Here is a 26,954-nt window from a genome sequence, read left to right as displayed (position 1 = left end):
TCTAGAAGGCATTTGTAACAGTATTACGTGGACGATGGGTATCTTTGATGTCATATCTTTGTAAAAAATTATGGAAATATTATCTAGATTTACTAGTTTAAATTCTTTCTGCACGCGTCGTTGTTGAAAATGTTATTATTTTTTAAATTCTAGTAATATGTCTGCTGCTTTCATAACCAAGTTACAGGTAAGGAAAGTTATACAGGATCCTAGCCTTAAAGTTTTGGCATGACGTTATGTTTCACAATTATAGTTTGTAAATATTATTGATTAAACATTAATTATAACATAAAAATTAATTCTAAATCATCAATCCTTCATTTGATACATAATTTAAGTTATTTTCGGCATATATTACTATTAATTGCTTATTGAGACCGCTTCGTTCGGTATAACCTAATTCTCTGTAAAATAATCAAACCTTATGTCAATAATTATCTTTCATTATTGTAACTAACTTCTCAACATATTCTCATAGGAATTATTGATTATAGTACTTAGAAATGTTAAACTGTTAGCTTTGTCTTGAAGCATGAGTTCTATGAAGTTAGCTGTAAAGTTTTGATTTTGTAGGAATCTTATTATATGAACAAATTTGATTTCAAGCTAGAATTCAAGCCATCAACAATTTTGTTTGTGTAAAATATCAACAGCAAGCTAAGCTTATTTTTGTTTCACAGGTCTCTAGCTGATAATCGGATATCTATATAAATTAGTCTTTAAAAACATATCTTCAAGATGATGACTGACACTGATTCAGATTCTAGCCAGAGGGGCAACGCCGTTTCACAAGCAATAAAATATTTACAGCTGGTGAGTCTTCAAAATTTAACTATGATCAAGTTTAACTTTAGTAGGCTTAAAATTCCGGTGAACATTGTTAAATTAGAGTTTTCTTCAAATGTTGTTATCATTAGATTCATTAATAGTCATGTTTTATCATTATCGATATTCCGTCGTGTTAGTGAATCACACTGTACCTATAGTTAGTGAATCACAACTTCTTAAATCTTAAATATTTATTCCTTGGTTTCAATAGTATAAATCTTTGTGGCTCGTATACTGGGTGTTCTGAAAAAAGTTCCAATTAACATAGGTCCGAAAATGCTTCGTTCCCAAGTTATACAGGGTGAAAGATTTCGTCTAAATTTTAGTTCCCCTGCCGAAACGAGGCCCTACGGGTATTTGTTTAGTGTTAATTAATATGTACAATTCAGCGAACCTCATGTAAAATGAACTGAAAAATTGAATAAAACCGTTTCCAGACCTGTAGCTACAGTAATTTTTAAGATATATGACAAAATACGCGAAACTTGGTCCCGAAAAACAAAATCCTCTAAGGTTTGAAAAGATTTACTATGTTAAATGTACAATAAACACAAAATATCTACCATATCTACAGAGCTTGTAGAAAATTTAATTTTGATGAGAAAGATGTAGAATAAGTCTATAATAGACAAATGCAACCTTGAAAAATAATCATTAATTACATACAAACCGCATGAAAAATAGACAGAATCTGTTAAGCTTTCTATTTTTCATGCGTTTTGCATGTAATTAAGGATTATTTTTTCAAGGTTGCATTTGTCTATTATAGACTTATTCTACATCTTTCTCTTCAAAATTGAATTTTCCATAAGTTCTGCAAAAAATATGTTGTGTTTATTGTACATTTAACATAGTAAATCTGCTTCAAACCTTGAAGAAACTTGTTTTTCGGGACCAAGTTTCGCGTATATTGTCACATATCTTAAAAATTACTGTAGCTACAGGTCTGGAAACGGTTTTATTCAATTTATATTATTTTATATCAGCAATATCGGGGCACCGAGCTTCACTCGTTTTTATTTATTTATTGATAAACAGAACACAATTATTCTCTAAAATGATCGTGTTTATATTTTACAGCTGGCTATACGTCAGCTTATGAATTTCGGGGATGCGATATTTTTATTTTCCACAGAATCACTAGCTCACTTTTTACTGTCCCATGGATGACAAAAGTCTCAACTGTTTCAGCCAATTATGAATTATCCTTTTAATGTCGTTCAGCGAGTTTTCCCAAGGATGAGACCCAGTGCAATCGATTTTTTATATCATAAACCTACTATGTTCCAAATTTTGCGAAAATCGTTAAAACCGTTTTCGAGATCCGTTGAACATAAATAACCAGATATAAATATAAATAATCAGATATAAAAATACAGAAATTACTCACTTAATTTAATAGGATTTTATAACAAGTTTCATTTCAGCTATTCATCATCTCTCTAAAGATCCATTAATGAAATCATCACAAATAGAAACGTTTGTACTGTATTCATCCCCTTATTATCACCTGGGCTTGAAATACTTGTGGAGAGTTACCTTTGCAAATAAATATCCTTATCTTATTTGAAAATTTTGTAAAGTGAACAACTATAAGACTTAACCCATTTCGGACTATGTGTAACCTTATCTAAATTTTGGAGAGGAATAGCACAAGGTTACCTTAGTTTTCTTAATTTTAAACTTTATAAAATAGAAACTTGGAAAGCGGAAGTGCAAATTTTAGTGAAAAAACATGAAGAACCCAATATATAACCCTACAAACTTGAGTGTTAATAGGAAATGGCATTGGGTAATACGGCGAGGCAGAACATCCAAAAGGATCTCTCTGCCGTTAAAAGCCATATGAATGAATAAAAAACCTTATATTTTCTATCCCTATAATTTTTATGATGTACTTATTGTATGAATCAATAAAGAATACCTAACTTACATTTGTAGACCATTATAAAATATTTTTCTTCTAGTTTTATATTTTTTCTAATTCCTACTTTTTGTTTCAGCGATACCAAAAATTGTTGGATGATGTCACACCTTACATGATAGGCCGGTGGATATCGGCAGGCCTTCTAACGTTAGCTTTTCTAGCTCGAGTATTTATACTACAGGTAGGAATCTGCATTTTCTTGCTAAATATTTGACCAAATAATAATGTATCATTCAGAGTGAGTCATATGTATGGGAACCACTCAATAAATTGGAGACTGTTGTAGATATAATACTGTAACTTCCAGGATAAGTTATTGGTTAAATATTCTACCTTTTGACGTACAACTGAATTTCAACCCCTCATAAGGAGGTAACTTAAGGGTTGTAAAACGCTAAGATTTTTAATGTAAACTTTATATTATATGTTTAATGTAAACACACATTATGTGGTACACAATTTTAAAGGCCTTTTTAAAACAAGAAAGATAACATCAATTATAATTTTCTATGATTCATGTTTTTTTTTGTTTTTTTTTTAGATTACGTCCTAAAGACTCCAGTCATGGAGTATAAGACAAGTCATGTTATTACATAATAATTCTAACACTAAGTAGTTCAACCTAGTTTAGGTTTGAAAGGAATTCTTGTACACTATAAAAAGCTTTATCAACTAAATATTTTTTCATTTGTTTTTTGAAAATCTTCAAATCATCATTACTTTTCAAGATTTGAGGTAGCTTGTTATAAAATTTCCTACCAATATAATCTGGTTTTTGTTCAAATAACCTACTATTGTGACCCATTATATGATAATCTGCTCTGTTTCGCGTATTATACTCATGAACATCTGAATTCTGGATCACACCACTCGTTTTCACATGCATTACAACTTCATATACATACAAAGATGGCACAGTTAATAGACCAAGCTTTTAAATAAAGGCCTACAAGAGTCTAACCTATTCACTTTCTCTATACATCTGAGTGCCTTCTTTTGAATCTTAAACACTCTGTCCATATTTTGTTGAGATGAATTACCCCATACTAAAATAGCATACCTAATATGAGATAGTATAAGTCCATGGTAAGCAGTTAACAGTAGTTTTTTATCATTCAGCCTAGCAAGCTGCCGCAGGACAAATACCCCAGATGATATCTTATTACATATCCTCTCAATGTAAGGATGCCATGTTAATTTCCTGTCCAATAAAATTCCCAAGAATGCTACTTTCTCTTCTTGGTCTAATTCATTTTCCTCTACAAACACATTTATTTCTCTATCCTCTACTGAATTATATTTACTTTTGAATTGTAGGAATTGACATTTCTTACTATTTATTGTTAATTGCATTTGCTTCAAGAATTGGACAATTGACTGTACTCCAGTAAAAGCATTTATTTCTAGACTATCTAATAAATAATTGTTAAAGATAAGCGATGTGTCATCAGCAAACAACAGAGCTCTGTGATCTTTTAACTCTTTTGGTAATTGGTTCACATACAACAGAAACAGTAAGGGACCCAGAATTTAGCCTTGAGGTACTCCAGCCTGGACCTCCAGTTTTTTAGATTTAATTTTTACTATTTCATTCCCATCCACCTTGGTAAGCTCAACACACTGGTTTCTACCTATCAAACCATTTTAGTTCTATACCATTCACACCTACAGTTTTTAGTATTTCCAATAATATTCTATGGTTCACACAATCAAAAGCTTTGGATAAATCAAGAAATATTGCGGCTGCCTTCTCACCTGAATCTATTATATCTATTAGTCTTTCAACAAGGGATACTATTGCAGTCTTAGTAGATTTCCCTTTCTGGAACCCATGCTGTTCATCACATATGAAATTAATTTCTTCCAGGTGCATCAATAACCTATTTAAAACTACTCTTTCAAAAATTTTACTTATTAAATTTAGAATACTAATGTGTCTATAATTTTCAACTCTTTCAGAATCACCGCTCTTGAAAATTGGCAAAACTTTTCCTTGTTTCAGATCATCAGGGAAAATACCCTGCTCTAGTGAAGTATTAAGGAGATGCAATAAAGGGTTCAGTAATTCATTTTCACATTCTTTTAAAATTTTGCTTGATACCCCATCCAATCCTACTGTTTTTTTGTTATTCAATTTTTTTATTATTCTTGACAACTCATCTCTTGATAATGGATGAAATTTAAATACCTTTTCAATTGGCTCAGCATTTAATGTAGTTGTATTATAAGTATTAGTGTTCAGTGACTTTTGGAGATTATATGCAACCTGTTGATAATATTTATTGAAAAAGTTACAAATGTCTATACTATCATCCATATAATTTCCATGTTCATCGTTTATCCTAGGGACATTAGTAACTGTATCCTTTTGAGCTGCTCTCCTATTTCTATTAATTACCTCCCAAACAGCAGAGTTAAAATTGGTACTAGTTGTTAATATTTCAGCTGTTTTCTTACACTTAGCTTTCCTCACTTCTTTTGCATAGTTTTTCTTTAGACATTTGTATTTGACCTCACTCGGAACATCCCTCACTAATTTAAATTCCTCATAAGCTTCCCTAACAATATTTCTTTGAGTAAGGATATCTTCAGTTATCCATTCATGTATCCAAAATGGCAGCTGATTGAAGTTTTAGTTTATGAAGAAATGATGGGTTGTAACTCAAATATTTTGAATGCAAACACCCATTGTGTATTACATCATTTCAAAGGACTTTTTAAAACGAGAAAGATGACATCAATAAACTTGTTCTATTTTAAATAAAAGTATCATAGAACATTTTTATCTATGTCATCTTTCTCGTTTTGAGAAGGCCTTTTTAAAATGATGTATCACACAATGAGTGTTTAAATTCAAAATATTTGAGTTACAACCCCTCATTTCTTCGAAAACTAAAACTTCAATCAGCTGCTATTTTGGATACAAGAATCATATAACATTTTAATTGATGTTGTATTTCTTGTTTTGAAAAGACCTTTAAAATTATGTACCACACAATGGGTGTTTACATTCAAAATATTCGAATTATAACCCCTAAGTCACCCCCTTATGAGAGGTTGAAAATCAGTTGTACGTCAAAAGGTAGAGTATTTGAACAATAACTTATCCTGAAAGTTATAGTATTATATCCATAACAGTCTCCAATTTATTGAAGGGCTCTCATACATATGACTCACTCTGTATAATTAATATAGGCCTGGATTTATTCTGAATCAAAGTAATATAGGCTAATCACTATTGTGATCGCCAAATATATCATTTGGCATAGGAACTGCTATTCAGCTTATGTATTATTACAACAATCTATACTATAATAAAGGAAAGAACTGGCTTATACACGTACGGGATAGAAAAATTATGTTTGACGCATAACGTCTCATCTACTCAACTGATTAACTTGAACTTTTACATATTGATTCTTAATCAACCGAGGATGGTTATAGGCCTATTTTTTTAAATTCTTCAGGATTTCATTAAGTCAAGTTTTCAGTTTGTCAAGTTTTAATATGGACCTTTGCGGAGCACAGGTTACCTGCTAGTCTAAAATAAAGATGATGGTTTCTCGATCCATACCGAGCTGCGATGTAATGTATTTCATAAACGGTTTTAATGTATTTATATTGGTGCATTCAATTGTCTCAGGGCGTTTGCAGATACTCGTTTTAAACGGAGAAATGTCAGCTGTTTGTTTAAACCCCGTATGAAACACATTATGACAAATGCAGCCATATCTACAAGTAAACGTGGTTTAGCGTTAAACTTAGTGTCAGCATATGGCCCTAAGTAAATCAGTAATTATGTTCACTCAAGTTCACCAGAAAGAAGGCTGGTGGTGCCTAAAAATGCTACTTTTCACATTTTGTTTTATTTATCAAATAGTACCGTATTGTATTTTCCACTTCAATAAATTAATAAAATATTGTTTGCTGTTACAGGGCTGGTACATTGTTACTTACGCATTAGGAATTTACCATTTAAATCTATTCATTGGATTTCTATCACCAAAAATCGATCCTGAGATCGCAGAGTATGAAGGTGAGGCTTCATTTATCCTTTTATTCATTAACCTTCCGGCAGTAGCGCTGTTGTAAAAAGTACAACAGTGTCAGTTTTTTTGCTGCACAAAACTATTTGATGGGGTGGTGCCAGTGAATGAGTCACCTATGCATTCCAAAACTTCCTCCCCATCACTCCACTGAGTTGCAGTATCAACCGAGCAATGCTTCAGTCTTTAGGTGCCATTTAGTCGCGACAGTGCATAAGATAGGGAAAGACTGTATACGGGGACTGTAAACGAACCAATAACACAAAATTGATGGCTTTGCTTGATGTACCTTATTGGGCTATAAAATGGTAATCATCCAAATGTTCATAGGCGTAAAATAATCCAAGAAGATGGAAATAGTATATTAGGCTACAAGCACAGAAAGTTAGTGTTTACGGTATGAGGATAGTTTCCCGGGTGAGGCTTGCCGAGTTATGTTATCCGAATACCGTAAACACCTTTCTGAGAAAGTCGCGTACGATATTTTTCGCCACACTACAGGTATAGCTGACGCCAAAAAGTTAGGCGGTTTCGTGGGTCTCTTGTGCGTTCCAACAGCTGATGTTGTCAAGTAGACTTGTCATCTAGCTTGGCTTAGGTGATTTTCAAATCAAAAGAGACAATGAATAGATGCATTGCATCAGCTGTGAGTAGGTTACACCATGTGACCCACGAAGCCGCCTAACTTTTTGGCATCAGCTATATAACAATAATAAATTGAATAAGAATGTTTTATGAGGGGAGGAAACTTTGATGTCTCATATCTCAAGAACCAGACGTCGTAGGGTACTCAAAGTGGGGTGAAAATTTCCGATCTCACCCTCCTGAACACAATGCACCATATGGCACAGTTGTCCAAACACATTTTTTAAAATTTTCAAAAAGCGGCCGGAAAGGGTACTCTTTCCGGCCTTAGCCGGAAAGAAGCATTTTCTGACGTCAGACGAGAGTCGTCTGCAAACAATGTCTTCCAGATCTAAGTAGGGACTGGAAAACAGCTGATTTCTGTGCAGTGTGGCGAAATAGTTATTTGTGCAACTAGTGCGTAAAGTGACAGTTTGCTGCACCGAAATAAACGTTTACGCCCGAGCCGTAGGCGAGGGCGGAATGGTTTTTTGAGTGCAGCAGAGGAACTTTGCGCAAGTATTTCACATAAAATTTTTCCTACAGTTACCATTGAATATGAAAAGTGGGTAAAATTCCCTGAAATCCATCAAATGTTTGTGATGCTGTTATTAATAAAAACCTTAATTTATTGTCAAATTGAATAATAATGTAGTAGTGTTTGAATGGCGGGGCGGCTGTCACTCATGTCGCTGTCCTCGGTGTCCATGTCCTTGTCCATCGTTATTATTATAATAACAGTCACTGTTACCAACTTCATTTTGATTTTGCTGCACTGGTGCTCCATATAACCTACTAACTATTCTGCGTTGCCATGTTGCAAATCTGGAGTGCTGAAAAATTTTTTCCCGCACTAGAGCGGAAAAGTGATTCTTTGCGTTCTGTAATCAGTGCAGGAATGGCCACTTTTCAAGGTAACTGTAGGAAAAAGTAATTATACAATTAATTAATATGTTTTGACAGTAAACAGAGTACATAACACTTGGAAAATTGGATGTTGTAAAAAGTACAACACGCGACTGCTCGTGTGACTGAGTAGGGCGCGACTACCGGAAGGTCAAGTCATTTATTTAAATATACTCAATACTATATCATTTAATTACTCAATAATATATTTTACGATGGTCATTTGTTTTCCAACCTCCAATCATATATCATAAGACACAGGCAAGCGGTAGGGAGACAATTGTCAGAGCTGTTCAGCTTGTTATCCCCACCAAACGATCTGTGACGGTGCGGCCAGATCGTAATTGTTGTCGAGTTATAGAGCCGGCCTCACTTGAGTCTTCCGTCAAGTGACCAAGCAACTTGGTAACGAAGAGCTCCATTCCAAAAACATAATTTGTTGGCTAATTTGGAAAAACTTTTGCTGAATGACTGTATGCTCTGTGCCAATAAATTCTCGCTGGAAGCCAATTTATTATTAGTAGAATGATAAGTATTATTTTCAAAGGTGTTTTTCAATGATCTAACCATTCTTTGTAGAAATGAAACTGCTCATGCGCAGTAACTTGGCATGGATTGGAAAAAACGACTAAAGTGCGAGATAAATTACTTTTAACATGAAAAGGAGAAACCCATTTCTCCCTTCACAGTTTGTAGCGTGGACACAGACGGACATCCTGCGCACAATTGGATGCGCCGTGTCATTTTTCTTCATGTTCTTGTCATGAAAACATCTCTGTGACATACACAAACCAATATACCTGCTGACCAGTACACTACTTGCAACATGGCCAGCAATAGATGGAGGGGAGTGTTGCCGCGTCGCGTTACAAAGCTCTCTCACTCAGACACAAAAGAAGGAGAATGCTGCTAGGTAGTGGAAGAGATTAGTGGAGGATAGAGCATCGGGCCTCTCCGTCTTCGAGAAAGAGCCCTGTTAAAAGTAATTTATCTCGCACTTTGGTTTTTATTACTATTAATTAATTCTTTTACTAACAATTAATTCCACGAGAACCAATCAGAGAAGCCGTCTTTTAAAAACGCCTTCTCGTAAACTGACTTGACAGGTTTTGGAAAAAAATTAATGTTTGAATGGTGATTACAGCTTTAAGAAGCAGGTTTTGGCAAGAAACACACTATAGTGAGGTCCACGTTATAATGGCAGTGTTTGATTAGCAATGGTATTGCAATCCTTGTCTATCATTCAACAAAGCGAATAGTGCTGTCTCTTTCTCGCTTTGCTCTGTTGCCAGATCGTCTTTTAACAATGTAGAATCAATAATTAATTAACAAAATATTCCATCTTAATTATTATGAAAATTCATTATGAAATTATTGAAAAATATAATCTAATAATACTTAATTAAATATAATTGATTATTTTAAAAAGAATAAACAGTTAATATTACATTAATAAACCTGTATCACCTACCGTTTTTAGAAGGCATTGACAAGAACGAAGTTCGGCAACGTTGCTCTCCTATCTTTCTCCATTGCCATTATTTTCTTCACTGATTTATTTTATTATAACGTGGACCTCACTATAGCAAATAATAAAGTGTTATGTTTTGATGAGATATAACCTGCAAAACAGAAATAATTGACTTGGCAGGTTTTGGAATGGAGCTCTTAGTGCTAGTTACGTTTTTCGTTTTTGCGAGCAAAAGCCATTTATTAGTTTAGGGTAAACTGAAGAAAGGTGCAAGCTTCCGCAGGAAACGTTATTTATTTTAATCATTCAGAATTACACAACTTTCATTCTTCATTTTATTAATACTTTAGATACATTCAACCTTCCGGTAGTCGTGCCTTACTCAATCACACGAGCAGTTGCGTGTTGTATTTTGTACAACATCCAATTTTCCAAGTTTTATGTACTCTGCTTACTGTCAGGCCATATAAATAAATTGTATAATTACTTTTTCCTTCACCTACTGTCTAAAGTACTTACTTTATTTCCTGGAACATAATACTAAAGTGTCACTTTTTCGCTCTCGGTACTAAAAAACAGAAAAACTCCCTAGGGAGGAAAAGTAACTCCATTTGAATAACATGGGGAAGCATCTCTATTTAAAAAACGTACATTTGAAGTAGGTTAGAAGGTCTAAGCTCAGTTGAGGAAGCATATAGAGTAGTCATTAAACCAACTAAATTCAATACCTCAACCAGACATTTGATCAATATATGAAATTTATGTTTGTATGCTAAAATTATTACAAACTTTATATCACTAAACTAAAAAACTGTATAATTTATTTTTTAAATTCTATGATATTCAAAATACCAGCCAACGAATATTCCTCATTAACTAATCAAATTTGAAACGGGAACTTCATCATAGTTGTAGTTGTGGTGGCCATTGTTGTTACAACTTTTGCCGACAATAGGGCATAGCGCTGTCGGCGGAGAACTGTGATTATAGGCAGCTGTTTCTGTTTACTTTTTAGATTATGTTGTAACACATTGTTTGGTCACGTAACTGAAATATGGCAGCTTCTGTGGTTGGTGACCCACCTTCAGAGGGTTATGTAACGTTATTTTATTGTTTGAAATGACCTAAAATCTCTTACAAATAACATGCAATGGAAATAGAGATTGTTGCATCATTGAGGCTATTCTATCAGCATGCCTTGTTTTGCACTGCAACAAACTTTTAGTGGTCACCTATCACTAAGGCTGCCATATCTCAGTTAATACTGTTCCAATCTTGAAAAATCTGGTTTCAGTCGATAGGCAATTGAATTTACTAAACTAAGTAATTCTTGTAAAGTTTTTGTAAAACTAACGGTTTCTGAGTTATTTAAGAAACAAAATTTTAAATGACCGCCATTTTTTTTCATAAATTTGGAAAATTATGATAATTTTTCTCTAGCTTTGACTAGTTGTTATAAATTATCGTGCAAAGTTCCAATTTCGTATGTTCAACCATTATGTACAAAAAAAATGAGTGAAAAAGGCAAAATGGCCGCTGTGTGGGTAACTGGAGACTTCCGGACAATTTAAATGTGATATTTAGATATGTTTTTTACCCAGGAACATGACCCTAGAGTAATGGTAGGCAGTTCGTTAACACTCTTGATGACAGTCATTATTATCATAATAATTTGTTTTTGTAGACGACGCTGGCGGTCCAGAACTGCCTACGCGCGCCAACGAGGAGTTTCGACCGTTCATCCGGCGACTGCCCGAGTTCAAGTTCTGGTACGCAGTGTCCAAGTCGACGCTTATCGCCACCATCTGCACCTTCTTCGACTGCTTCAACATACCCGTCTTCTGGCCCATCCTGGTCATGTACTTCATCACGCTGTTTGGCATCACTATGAAACGACAGATCAAGGTAAGTTAGTAGGCAGCTGCTAGATTAGATCGTAGAGAACAGTTAACATATTAAGCTTATTCATATGCACAGCTTATGCTATTTTATCTCAAACTATAGTAGGAAATGTATTTTATGTTTATTATTGCTTGATTGCTTGTTTGTATATTGATGGAAATAAATTTATTATTATTATTATTATTATTATTATTATATTATTATTATTATTATTATTATTATTATTATTATTATCTCTATAGTGAGGCTAGCCTCACACACATTCGGTTTCATTCGGTTCGGTTCGTATTCGATTCGTTGCCAAAAACATATGAGACTTTCATACTTATCAGGTTTTAATTCATACGGTTCTAATTCGGTATTTTCTTCTCAGACACAGCTGTGTGTGGATTTTGACAATATTCATGCTGGTATTAAACAAGGTCTATAAATACAGGTCATGACACAATCCCGTGATGCATTGCAAAATCGCCATTTTATGGGGTCCTAGTTCACCAATTTTCAAATTTATCATCTTTTATCATTATGGATTGATCAACATGAAGTGTTATTTTGTAATATTATTCAAGGGATATTGCTTGGCTTTGCATTGTAAAATAAATTGTTCCGACAGAATAATAATAAATCAGATTCCAACTAGGAACTGAATTGTTGATTTTTAGATTCAATTGATCGGGAACTTGAAACTCTTTTTGAAATTGGCCTCGCATATTTCTGTCTCGTCCCAATGCCTTTTGAATCATAATCCTTGATTTACAAGAATAAGAACCGTTCTTAATAATAAATAAATGAATAATTGAAGCATTGATTTATCCTTGATTTACAAGAATAAGAACCGTTTTCAGTAATAAATAAATGAATAATTGAAGCATTTATTATTGAAATTTCATAATTAAAAAATTGAAAACCTTAATTCACATATTATCTGAACTAGAATATTGTTTTTAAAATGCATAATTTTGTTACGAGCAAATTGAATTGGATTGGATTTTCAAATGTACCGCCATAAAGACCGCATAAAATGGCCGCTCCATAAGGAACATGAGTGTCACGACCTGTATTTATGGACCTTGGTATTAAACTATTACAGCTGGTGCTCAAATAGTAAGATGTGATTTCTTGAACTACAACATTTTCAATTTAATTCAAAGTTATGAACTTTTTGAATAGTTTCTTTTTGATTATGTTAATTTTGGACTATCAGAGTGATTATTTTTTTGAATTGAAAATTTGTTTCTTGTTTTGACACAACATGTCACATAACCTTCATCTCTTCTCTTCATTAATGAAATAATTTATTTTGGTAGAATAGGAAAAAATATGGCGGCTGAGAATTGTTTGTTTAGATCTGTCTAGTCACTGTCACAATTTAAATGTGATATTTAGATATGTTTTTACCCAGGAACATGACCCTAGAGTAATGGTAGGCAGTTCGTTAACACTCTTGATGACAGTCATTATTATCATAATAATTTGTTTTTGTAGACGACGCTGGCGGTCCAGAACTGCCTACGCGCGCCAACGAGGAGTTTCGACCGTTCATCCGGCGGCTGCCCGAGTTCAAGTTCTGGTACGCCGTGTCCAAGTCGACGCTCATCGCCACCATATGCACCTTCTTCGACTGCTTCAACATACCCGTCTTCTGGCCCATCCTGGTCATGTACTTCATCACGCTGTTTGGCATCACTATGAAACGACAGATCAAGGTAAGTTAGTTGCTAGATTAGATCGTAGAGAACAGTCAACATATTAAGCTCATTCATATGCACAGCTTATGCTATTTTATCTCAAACTATAGTAGGAAATGTATTTTATGTTTATTATTGCTTGATTGCTTGTTTGTATATTGATGGAAATAAATTTATTATTATTATTATTATTATTATTATTATTATATTATTATTATTATTATTATTATTATTATTATCTCTATAGTGAGGCTAGCCTCACACACATTCGGTTTCATTCGGTTCGGTTCGTATTCGATTCGTTGCCAAAAACATATGAGACTTTCATACTTATCAGGTTTTAATTCATACGGTTCTAATTCTGTATTTTCTTCTCAGACACAGCTGTGTGTGGATTTTGACAATATTCATGCTGGTATTAAACAAGGTCTATAAATACAGGTCATGACACAATCCCGTGATGCATTGCAAAATCGCCATTTTATGGGGTCCTAGTTCACCAATTTTCAAATTTATCATCTTTTATCATTATGGATTGATCAACATGAAGTGTTATTTTGTAATATTATTCAAGGGATATTGCTTGGCTTTGCATTGTAAAATAAATTGTTCCGACAGAATAATAATAAATCAGATTCCAACTAGGAACTGAATTGTTGATTTTTAGATTCAATTGATCGGGAACTTGAAACTCTTTTTGAAATTGGCCTCGCATATTTCTGTCTAGTCCCAATGCCTTTTGAATCATAATCCTTGATTTACAAGAATAAGAACCGTTCTTAATAATAAATAAATGAATAATTGAAGCATTGATTTATCCTTGATTTACAAGAATAAGAACCGTTTTCAGTAATAAATAAATGAATAATTGAAGCATTTATTATTGAAATTTCATAATTAAAAAATTGAAAACCTTAATTCACATATTATCTGAACTAGAATATTGTTTTTAAAATGCATAATTTTGTTACGAGCAATTGAATTGGATTGGATTTTCAAATGTACCGCTATAAAGACCCCATAAAATGGCCGCTCCATAAGGAACATGAGTGTCATGACCTGTATTTATGGACCTTGGTATTAAACTATTACAGCTGGTGCTCAAATAGTAAGATGTGATTTCTTGAACTACAACATTTTCAATTTAATTCAAAGTTATGAACTTTTTGAATAGTTTCTTTTTGATTATGTTAATTTTGGACTATCAGAGTGATTATTTTTTTGAATTGAAAATTTGTTTCTTGTTTTGACACAACATGTCACATAACCTTCATCTCTTCTCTTCATTAATGAAATAATTTATTTTGGTAGAATAGGAAAAAATATGGCGGCTGAGAATTGTTTGTTTAGATCTGTCTAGTCACTGTCAAAAGTAAAAATGAAATATTTCTGGCAAACTGACAACATTGCAAAGCTAGAGAGAGGTAGCGCTATCTGCCTTGTTGCATGAAAGACAAGCATAGCAACACTATTGTCAATCGTACACTTCCATTAAAACGTGGACCTCACTATAGAATTTAGTTTGTTTTTTCGGTCCTTCTTCAAAATTATTTTTTAATGTGTGAATATTACCTATTTTAGTGATATTTTTGTAAAATACTTCTTCTATGTTTGGTTTTGAAGCATCAAAATTTGAAAATCTACTTTTTAAAAATAATTGAGGACTGAAAATTTTTTCAAGTGAAGAACTGCAAGACTTGACCTATTTCGGACTATGTGTAACCTTATCTAAATTTGGTAGAGGAACAGCACAAGGTTACCTTATTTTTTGTCTCCCTATCATTTTGATGATGTACTTATTTAATGTATAGACAAACTTAGCAGCATCAATTTTAATCAAATACTGCTATTATAAAATAGACTTTACCATAATTAATTTATTCTTTCATTTATACAATAAGTAAATTATTTAAATGATAGGAAGAGGAAAAATAAGGTAACCTCTCCTAAATTTAGATAACACATAGTTCGAAATAGGTTAAGTCTTGTAGTTCTTCTATATTCAAAATTTCAGTTCTCAAGTATTTTTACAAAGTAGATTTTATGTTCTTTATTGATTGATTGATTGATATAATAAGTATACATCATATAAATGATAGGGAGAGGAAAAATAAGGTAACCTTGTGCTATTCCTCTCCCCAATTTAGATATGGTTACACATAGTCCGAAATAGGTTAAGTCTTGTAGATCTTCACTTCGCAAAATTTCCAGATCACTAATATGTTCACAAAGTAAATTTTCAAATTTAGATGCTTCAAAACAAAAATATAACAGATATTTCACATTATTATCACTTGAATAGAGAAGATTCGTATATTAAAGAAATAATTTTGGAAAAGAACCGAAAAAAAAGTTGTTCAATAACATTTTTACCTAGAATTTAAATTTTCAAATTTAGATGCTTCAAAACAAAACATAGAAGAAATATCTCACATTATTGTAACTAAAATAGGAAATATTCACATATTAAAAATATAATTTTGAAGAATTACCGAAAAATAAACTTAACAACTCTCTTGTATTGTAGAATATGATAAATCATAGGTATATTCCTTTGTATGCCATTGTTTTATTGTTTTGCTTTTATGCACAAGAAAGAATTTCTCTTGCTGTTGTGAATATTAAATTTATTCTTCTTACACTAATACTCTTTCTCTCTTGTGTTGCAGCATATGATAAAATACAGATATCTGCCTTTCACCCACGGCAAGCCAAAGTACTCGGGGCATGAGGATTCAGGAAAGGTGATTAACTCTAAGTGACAGGTGACATATATATCGATATACACTGTAATCATCGTAGTAGTTGTCTTGGGTCTTGTCTACCGCATATATAGATATATTAGGGTTAGAGGTATTCACAATCTTGTTTTGGTATTCCAAACCCAATAAAAGTTCTCAACTATTGAGTGAGAGCTGGATGGCTCATGACTGGTGGCCACTTATATAATATCGGGGACCGAGCTTCGGTCTGGAGTACAAAAGCATATCAAATTTATCACGAGAGAAGAAATTATAATAACAATCATAGTTCATACAAAAATGTTCTATCTAATCACAGTTAATTGAGATTATTTCCCAGATGAATGCAAAAATGTCATTCACAAAGGTCCGGTTGCACAAAAGCCGGTTAAATTCTAATCCTGATTAATTTCACGTGAACCAAATCAGAGAAGACCATTTCAAAAAGATGGATCTACTGGAATTAATCAGGATTGAAAATAACCCGGCTTTTTGCAACCGGCACTAAGTACCTGATTGAATGATTACAAAAGTTCAACAGCTGAGTCATAATTTTGACACAGTCCCACACACATGAACTCGCTCATTCACTTCCATCATCAACAGACGACGAAATAATTATTATCAGCTGTTTTTCCAAGGATGAATAATAATTATCCTTTTAATGTCCTTCAGCTAGTTTTCCCAGGGACGAGACCTAGTGCAATCGAATTTTTATATTATAAACCTACTATGTTCTGAATTTCGTGAGAATCGTTAGAGCCGTTTTCGAAATCCGGTGAATTATAAACATATAAACAGAAATTGATCGTTTAATAGTATAGGATTAGTTTTTTGGTATAAAATATTGTGAATACCACCTTACTGTAGTAAATGTTTTGAAAGTAAGATTAGTATTTATCTATTTTATTTACAAAAATGCATACAGGTATGGAAAAACAGGCATTATTGCCCAAAACTCTTCCCGATTCAATATCACAAAGTTCTTTATAAGTAACAAGAGAAAAAATTTGATAAAAATAGAAAATTAGTACAAATAAGAAATAAAATAATAGGAAATATTAAGAATAATAAAGAATATGAGTAGAAATAAGTACCAATATCAGAAATAATACACAATATGCTACAGTAATGAATATGAGAGGACAATAAAACAGAATTTTGTTCCACTCCAAAGTGTCATACATGACATCAAAACCTATTCAAATAATCAAAAAACCTGAACGACCACAGATCAGCTAAGCGAGTAGCCCTTAAATTATTATCTGATTATTATTATCATCAGAAATTTTGATTGTTGATTATAGTTGTAATCTTTCCTTTATTTCAATTGCATTCGCACCGTTTCATATTGGAATATTCGTATTAAATAGATAATTTTTGATGTTAAATGAAAACCGAAAGCTATAGTTTTCTTTTCTCCCCACCATTACATATTTGGTGGATTACATTCTATCTCTCTTTTCCCCGTTACAAAAGCAACACAGTTAAGAGGAAAAATACTAATGAGTATAACAAATTTGAAATTAAAAGTTTGTAATAAATAATTATCATCAAACGAAAATCCTAATTAAATGCAGTAAATCACCCCGAGGACTTCTGCTACTGCAAAAGTTTCGAAAAAAGAATGAGATTATGATTTAACTTTCCATTAAGATGTCCAATTTCCTCTTCAAAACTAAAAATTTCAAATTTTGCTATTTAGAAACTGATTAAAAACAAAAATATTGACAACCTGGTTAACAGCTAGATGAAAATTCGATGAGCATCTCTATACAAAAAAAATATTTGAGGGAATCGAACCCGGTACCTCCTAATTGCTAGTCAGGAATGCTTACCCTTACACCAAACTTACAAACTCTGGATAGCCGCGCCCATTGTATAGGAAGCCATAACGGCCAGCCAGTCTACAGATGGAAATAGATTAGAAATTACATTTATTCAAATGCAATTTCTAGTTTATTTCCATCTGTAGTTCGTAATAAGTTGATAAAAAATCAGTTGAGATTTTTTCACTGAAAAAGAATTAGCACTTTTCTAGCTGCCTGAATAAATTTAATAGCCTTGTATATGAAACTTTCTGTTTAAATGTTGGCCTACCGTGTGTTTATTACCATAGAGAAACAATAGCGTAAGTAGATATCCCATGCTATAGGACGTTTATGTCGCAACTTTTACTGTTATCTCAAGCCGATTACTGTCGATTATTGTCAATTTTTACTGTTTTGTTGGGGTGAGAGTGTATGAACGGCACAATTTGAGAGACTGCCAGCGTCATACAGCTGCAGAGGAAAGAACTACGTGAACTATCGGCTTGGGATAACAGTAAAAGTTGCGACATAAACGCCCTATAGCATGGGATATCTACTCACGCTATCGTTTCTCTATGGTATTACATTGATGTGTTCGTTTTATTATTCAGGACCCTTTACGTGAAGAATGTAGTATTAGCTATTTTATTGTAAGCATGATCTTTACTTTTTCATTATCTACTGTTGATATCCTTGAATCTCCTTATTCTTTTCATTATTCCTCATCTTATTGATGTATGCTTTTTATTCTTGATCATCAAGTAGTGCAGTTATCATACATATTGCATGATTGGATCATTTTCAAGGTTATAGTGCCGGTTTCACAAAAGCTGGTCAAATTTTAACCGTGATTAATTCCACGAGAACCAATCAGAGAAGCCGTCTTATCAAAAAGGCCATCTCTGATTGGCTATTGTGAAATTAATCGTGGTTAAAATTTAACCGGCTTTTGTGCAACCGGGCCATATTCATTATTGACTAAGAGTTGTCTTATCACAAATCATTTTTTAAAGAAGTTCCTTCAGTTTTTCCCTTTGAATCGTTTCTTTCGATTTATTGATGATTTTGAAAATATATTGCTTGATTTTAGTAGCTTAGTTTCGCTTGTTTGATTTTGTGGTATGAAAATTTGAATAAAAACACAAATATGTTGTCAAATTCTACACTTGTTTTTTAGAATTTGATAAAATATTTGTGTTTTTATTCAATTATGGAACGGTTCTACAATATTGACAATGGCTCAGTCAAATTTTGTATGAAAATTTATTTTCTCTAGAAATATGATTGGATGAATTTTTTAAAATTGGAGAAATGTTACATATTAACTCTTATATGAAGACAGTGATATCTGGATAATAATGTACACTCACACTACTTACCAGAATAGCAGAGATAAGTCAGTAAAAAGACACTGATACATCCATTGTATGAAATAAATTAGTCAAATTTGGGGAGAAAATTATTGAAAGGCTCTCAGTAAACTATTCACTTCACTCGTGAAAGAGATGTCAAGAGAATGATCAATCATTATTCATGATTTATGAATTAACAATTTGAAATTCAAATTTGAATTTTTATCAATGTGAGAATCTCTAACACTCACAAACTATGAAATGAGTGATGATTTTGAGTGTAAAATGAGAGAGCAGTGTGTCATAAATTGAACTTTCAAAATGTAGAATGAAAATAATAAATGTATTTGTCTTAAAAATAACATAAACACTTTTTTTAGTTCTTTTATATCATTTTCATAATAGATTTAATCCAGTTATTGTTTGAAGCCATATTGTATTGAATGAACTAGATATATTCAAATTCAAACTATTGATTTGTATTCTCTTTTGTTTACAATATTGATTACAACATATAAAGAATTTCTGCATTGTTAGCATTCACATTTCAACATTATTCAATTATATAAATCTCAAATTTATAAAATACATGATTAGACAATGAAATAAAAACACACATATATTGTCAAATGCTACCTTTTGAATTCTACTCAGTCGAATTTCTACATAATAAGGCACTAAATAAGTTTAGTAACTATTACAAGGCTATAAGTTTTTGAATCCAATCAATTTAAATATTGTGTTATTCCTCCAACTGATTTTGAAAGCCGCCAGAGAAGAACTGTTTTCACTCATCAGTAAAAACATTATCACAGAATGTATTGTCATAGAGAAACAATAGCGTAAGTAGATATCCCATGGTATGGGGCTTTTATGTCGCAACTTTTACTGTTATCTCAAGCCGATTATTGTCGATTTTTACGGTTTTGTAGGGGTGAGAGTGTATGAACGGCACAATATGAGAGACTATCAGTGTCACACAGCTTCACGGGAAAGAATTACATGAACTGTCGGCTTGAGATAACAGTAAAAGTAGCGACATAAACGCCCTATACTATGGGATATCTACTTATGCTATTGTTTCTCTATGGTATTGTTCAGATTGTTGTTGGTTTGCTTACTGTAAGCAAGTGAACCATTGTTTAATTTACAACTTTTAGGGCCGTTTGCACAGTATAGATTGCTAAACTCGATTAAGTTAATCGAGTTTAAGTTAATCTGAAAGTTTAAACTTGAATCCGTTTTCTCAGTGCATTTACTAATCCAGTTTAAGTTAAACTAGTTTAGCGTTAAGTTGGTAATAGAATGTCATAGTTTATAATATCATAAGGCTGTTAAGGTTGTTATTTGTTTACAAACCATCAGTAAATTGAGGTTATGTAGCTACTATTTCCTTGTTCAAAATCCACAGAGCTGTAAGCTGTATGGTAATAAGAGTGAAAAGCAATCAAGAAATAATTCAAAAATTATATAAATGCTATATTACTATTAGATACAAACTTATACTTAGTTGGCACCAAAAAATATATTTTAGAATGTAAGATGAAAAAGTTATTTTGTTACGCTTAAATCTACTACGGTCTTCCTCGTTTATTAGAAATCTCTCGAAAGCAAAATATCTCAGTTATGTGTTATTGAAAACATGTTTTCTGATCAACGACCACTGATAACAATTGTCTTATTTTCGGTGTAAGTGCACGTCCAGTGCCAACATACCTATTATCAAATTTTTGGTTGGGATCGATTTAGTATGTTATTTTGAGCACAAAATCACAAAAATTAAACGGCGCTCACTATTGTTTTTTAAATAAACTAAGTTCAAAGTAGCACAATTTTTACATGCATTTAACCTATGAGTAGCAGCCATTTTGATTATTGAAATCATCAAATTATGATATTCCTAATCTGAAAGTGGTTTATTTAATCAAATACTAAATTGACACTTGCTTTACTCAAGCAAAACCGTTGAAAAATTCTCTATTACCCCAGAAAATTTAAATGATTCGTTTTTTGTCCAATTTTTCTCAGTTCCAAAATTCTTTGCAGTCATCTCTATCAATCGCATTAAAAACTTCTATCAATATTGATTCATTATAACCTAAATAATTTTTATCGTCTACAGAAGCATTAAAAACAACCGTCGAAAAATAATTTACTATCAGCTGTTTCCCCATGAAATCTTTACAGGTGTCAAGTTAATCCAAATTATTTGGTTTGGAGGTTTAAACTTTCCCAAAGTTTCAACTCAATACAGAGTTTTAACTGATACTGTGCAAACGGAGTTTTAGCTTAAACCCAAAAAAATCCAGATTTGGTTAAGCTTTAGCTTAAACTCACACTGTGCAAACGGCCCTTAATGAGAACCAATGTTTTATTTTTTGAATTGAACATGAAAGTTGAAAACAAAACGCCTGATGTATTATGTATTGTTCAGATTGTTGCTGGTTCGCTTGCTGTCAGCCAATCTCAAAATGTATTTTTCTGAGGAGATGTTAGCCGTTTACTCAATATGGTCATCAGGAGTAGAACGTATATAGGGTGGGCCACGTAGAGGCTTCTCACACAGCACTTGCTCTTGATGTTTGATGTTTGCTCCTGACCTGTAAAAGGAAATAAAATCAATCAATCGATCAATCTTGGGTGCCAAATTTAGATCAATTGCATTTCATGACCAATGTCCTTCTTCATGAAAGAGCACAATTCCTGTCATGAATTGTACTTACAGAATATAGGATGAAAGTAATAGATTTCTTCTTTCGTCTGATTGAAGATTTCTTTCTTTCTTTTGTCTCTTCACGACAAACAACAAAATCGTGAGTACTGTTGTAAAAGTTTAAGACAACAACACAATTAAATTAAATTCGAATAATCTTTATTCACACAAGAAAAAATTCAGCAGCAGAGACAGTATATGCATAATGAATATTCCCCACAAAGACAACAAGTCTGGGTGTGGGGAATGAGTTCTGTGAACTGCATTATATTAACAATAACAGTTGAAGATTACAATGAATAATAAAACATAAGAATAAGTACAAGGTACTGTAGAGTGAATAAAATAAAAAAAACATCTTTAAGTCAGCTGAGCTTTAGTGTTTACGAGTTTGTGTTTCTTGAATAGTTCTAAATTTTCTCAAATAACTCAATATCATTCGTTAAAAGTGTTAACTGAGTGGAATATTTCTAATTAATTTATCAATTAAAGCCATCTAAATTCAAAATTTATAGTTTTAATGTTTCTTTTGGACCAAAATTTTATAAAGATTATATACGTGAAATTCTAACCTTATCTTGGACTTTGTCACCTATACATTTGGAAGAAAAATAGCACAAGGACTACCTTATTATATTATCTTTCAATGTTATGACATTAGTGTCATTTGCATTGTAAATAAATAAAAATAAATAAATGAAGGATGTTGAGAGCTATTATTATAATAATAAATTTATTTATCATGAATAAGAACATTGTAATTTGGAAATTTCATAGAAGGTATCTATCTACATAAAAGAATTCTTTATTTGAAATGAATGGTTAGTATTGAAATGTTTGATAAATCTTGTGTTTTTCAGGATTCAAGAACTTACCAACCACTTCATACACAACCAGTGCAAAATACAGGCGGCCCTCTAGTGCCTCCTCCACCGGCTGCATCATTTACTGTTGGTCCTGTACGCGATGCATAAAAACATAATTATGTGCTATAAAACATACTACTGGACACATGAAGCATAATTATGTGTTGAACATACTACTGGGTGTATAACATTTCTAATTATGTTGTATAAAATGTAGTGCTGGACACATGAAGCATAATTATGTGTTAAACATACTACTGGGTGCATAACATCTCTAATTATGTTGTATAAAATGTAGTGCTGGACACATGAAATATAATTATGTGCTGTACAACATTCTACTGGGTGCATAAAATGTGTAATTATGTGGTATAAAATGTACTACCATGCACATAAAACATTCTGTTGTTTAAGATTTTATTGTGTGTATAGAATGTTTTATTATGTTGTAGAAAATGTACTGCTGAACACATGAAACATAATTATCTTTGTTGTTTGCCATACTGGATGTATAAAATGGTCGATTAGTCTATTAAACATAATAATGTCTCTATAAAACATAATTATTTGTTGTTGAACATATCATTGGATGCATAAAACATAATTTCTGTGATTAGAAATTAAGAATCATAGTACCCTTTTCTCAACTTTTATTTTATTCCTCACAACATTTATTGACTTATAATGTAATTTTAAGTGAGTCTTGAAACATGCTGTCACAGAAAAAATGAAGTTGAGAAAAGTCAACTTCAATTGCAAATTCGTATTCGAATAATTTTTATTCAATGGGTATAGAATTTAAAACCAGTTGCATAGATACCATAAAACAAGGATAATTGTGTTGTTTCTTTTATAATGAGTTACTGAATTTTAAAAATTGTTAGGTATAAATCATACTGATTAATGCATAAAACATAAATATATGGTATAAAACACACTATCACATGCTAAAATCCTAATTATGTGTTGTAAAACTCATTTAAAAACTACTGAATCCATTAAAAGATAATGGTGGTATCAAATTTATCACCAGATGCATACATATATGTTGTGCCAGGATTTATAACCCCAATTAGCTCCCTGTTTGGGCGCCAAATTTTGTAAATTTTTTCTTTCATATTTTTCAAAATTCAGGGATCTCATCCCAACCATGCTTTTTGATAGTTGTTGAACTTCTTGATCATTCTATGGAATTTATAACTCATTATGTTGAACTAAGTGTAGGAAGCATCAAACATGATTACAAAACATTCTAGTTAATATGTGATAACATGAAACTCATTAACTATGTTTGATGTATATAATTATGACCATAATCATGCTTTTATGTGTGCAGTCATGCACATAATTATGTTTTATATATGTAAAAATGTACATAATTATGTTTGTATGTTGAACATACTACAGGATGCAAAAAACATTTGTGTGATCAATCGTTCTGTGGTATGAATTATTATCAACAAAACTTGGTGAAATGAATTTTAAAATGAACGTTGAAATGAACAGTGAACTTTCATTAATTTATGCTGGGATAAATGTGTGCATTTCAGGTTGGGAAAAAGTGGTTAACTGTAAAGTGATTATATTTGTGATCTTCATAAAGAATGCACTGGTTTTTGTGAGTAAAGTGATTGTTTCCTTGAAAGATATAGTGAGTTTTTTATGAAAATTATTGTGTACTTCAAGAAGAACTGTGATTTTCATGGAAAAATTGCTCTCGATAAAAATTTATTTGTTTAGTAATGATATTCTTTATGATAAAATTTGTGATTTTCTCGAAGAAAAATCTCTTCTCCATAAAGAATTCACTGGTTCATCTATTTACATACAGAAATATGTGGAGGCAAACATACAAAATGCCTCTGTAACACAATCTACATGTTATAACAATATAGCGACTTAACTTAGGGTCATATACTAACACTACGTTGCATACTATGGTTGCATTTGTCATAATGTGTTTCATACGGGGTTTAAACGAACAGCTGACATTTCTCCGTTTAAACCGAGTATCTGCAAACGGGTCTAAGGCGATGTAAACTAAGGCTCAACTCACACTTACGCGACTCAGGTCGAGAAGAGACTGGACTCTAGTGGAGAGCATGTGTTTTCAAATGGTGACGTCGCGGAGACTAGAATCGACTGGTCTGAGTGTCACCATTTGGAAACACATGATCTCCACTAGAGTCGAGTTTCTTCTCGGTCTGAGTCGTGTAAGTGTGAGTTGGGCCTAAGGCTGTATAAAAAATGAAAAATTAGAAAAATTACTATAAACTCTGACATAAAAAAAATTAATTGCAAATTAAGAACAATCATAATTCCAAGAATGGCCAAAAAATTAAATTATTATGATAATTTATTAATGAAATTAAAATGATTAATAAGATGATCAATGAACATTATATTAATAATAACTTGATATAATCAGTACAGGAAAACCGTATTCAAATGATATGATGCATTTATTATTGAATTTTAATGGAATAATTTTCTTCAAAAAATTGAGTATGATATTTCTACAGTAATATTGCTTTATTCGTGAAGAAAGTTGTTATCTTCATGAATTAAATTGTTATCTCCATAAAAAATTATTGATCTTCCTAATGATATTTATTTTTTGCCATAAAGAATGTCACAAATTTTTACTGTACCAGTAATAGTGCTTTTATGAAGAAAATTTATCTCTGAACAACAATACTGTTTTTCAATAACCTGCCAATTTTTGTAAAAAAATATTAATAACATCATCATTTTTTTTAAAGTAGTCCAAGTTCTCTATGAAGAAAATTCTGATCTTCCTGAATCTTCGTAAATAGAATATTTATCTTATTAAAAAATGGAGTTTCTCATAAAAAAAGAGTATCTTGATAGAGAAAATGGTGGGTTTATTCATGAATCATAATCTTCATGGAAAAATCGTTTTGTTCATAAAGAAAATCATTACCTTTTCAAATAATCTAATCTACAGTTACTATAACAGAGATGGTTCTACAATTACTGCAGTCTAATTAATGCAAAAATGTCCCGATCATTGTGAACAGAACTAAGATCTTCAGTATTAATCACAACTTTTTTTGTATTGTTGCTTTAGATTCATTGATACTATTGACAAGAAAGATCAATGTCAACATAATTAAAAAACTATAATATTGACTTTAAAGGTTAAATTTCCTATTTCGTTTAAACTAGATATAAATATCATTGATCCAATTGCAAGTTAAGGTCTGCCCTTGACTTTAATAGACTGTGAATTTTTTTACTAACCATATCAAAAACATAGTGAGCATTTACATCGTTAGATTCACTTCAAACAATAGTGAGGTCCACGTTATAATGGCAGTGTTTGATTAGCAATGGTATTGCTATCCTTTACTATCATTCAACAAAGCGGATAGCGCTATTTCTTTCTCGCTTTGCTCTGTTGCCAGGTTGTTTTTTAACAATGTAGAATTAATTATTAATCAACAAAATATTTCATCTTAATTATGAAAATTCATTATGAAATTATTTTAAAATTTAATTTCTTGCTTAATAAAATATAATTTATCATTTTAAACGAGAATGAACAGTTAATATTACATCAATAAACCTGTATCAGCTACCGTCTATAGAAGTCATTGACAAGACAGAGGATCGGCAGCGTGGTTCTATCTTTCTCCACTGTCATTATAGCGTCGACCTTACTATAGCTTTATGATTTATGGGAATTAAATTGGGATTTCGTTTACGATTATTACAATGCTAATACTTGGCAGTAAGTCTAACAATACAGAAACGTTGAAGCAATTCACACAAAAATATCACTTGAACCATTATTTCCCAAAACATTGTTAATATAATAAAAAATGTGCAGTGCTATATGATATTATATGTGAGAACATTGGAGAACTATATGCGTTGCATATTATAGTGTATAAAAAATAAGTACAGTGTATTAGTGACAACAGACATCAATATAAACAGTTTTTAATGTTATCAGAAAAGCATTAGACATGTTTTAATGTTGAAATGAACACGTCGTAAAGAACACTTATGAAATGATTGTAAATTTAAACAATATTAAAAAGTATGTTGTTAAA

At 31.9% G+C, this 26,954-nt stretch overlaps 1 protein-coding gene across 4 annotated transcripts; it reads left to right on the top strand.

The window, feature by feature from the left end:
* LOC111062477 (protein RER1) lies at positions 1-26,954 on the top strand. 4 transcript variants are annotated; one of them, XM_039440890.1, is made up of 7 exons: positions 1-187; positions 681-813; positions 2,832-2,936; positions 6,692-6,791; positions 13,190-13,410; positions 16,062-16,157; positions 22,870-26,954. In XM_039440890.1, exons 2-6 carry the CDS (start codon positions 739-741, stop codon positions 16,152-16,154), a joined length of 594 nt encoding a protein of 197 aa, XP_039296824.1. In that variant the 5' UTR covers positions 1-187; positions 681-738; the 3' UTR covers positions 16,155-16,157; positions 22,870-26,954. The 4 variants fall into 4 exon arrangements, with proteins under 4 accessions (XP_039296824.1, XP_039296822.1, XP_039296821.1 ...); XM_039440888.1 differs by having other exon boundaries at positions 3-187; positions 16,062-16,136; XM_039440887.1 differs by lacking the exon at positions 13,190-13,410 and adding an exon at positions 11,487-11,707 and having other exon boundaries at positions 3-187; positions 16,062-16,136.

This window comes from Nilaparvata lugens, chromosome 14, assembly GCF_014356525.2.
Source record: "Nilaparvata lugens isolate BPH chromosome 14, ASM1435652v1, whole genome shotgun sequence".
Lineage (NCBI taxonomy): Eukaryota > Metazoa > Arthropoda > Insecta > Hemiptera > Delphacidae > Nilaparvata > Nilaparvata lugens.
Note: the sequence above shows the minus strand (reverse complement) of the source record. Positions and strands in the feature narration are given on the sequence as shown.

Excerpts from the sequence above, each read along its gene's own strand:
- LOC111062477 (XM_039440888.1), top strand. The coding sequence starts at position 739 with ATGATGACTGACACTGATTCAGATTCTAGCCAGAGGGGCAACGCCGTT. Across the intron at positions 814-2,831 it reads CAATAAAATATTTACAGCTG|CGATACCAAAAATTGTTGGA; the intron begins GTGAGTCTTCAA and ends TTTTTGTTTCAG. Across the intron at positions 16,137-22,869 it reads GGCATGAGGATTCAGGAAAG|GATTCAAGAACTTACCAACC; the intron begins GTGATTAACTCT and ends TGTGTTTTTCAG.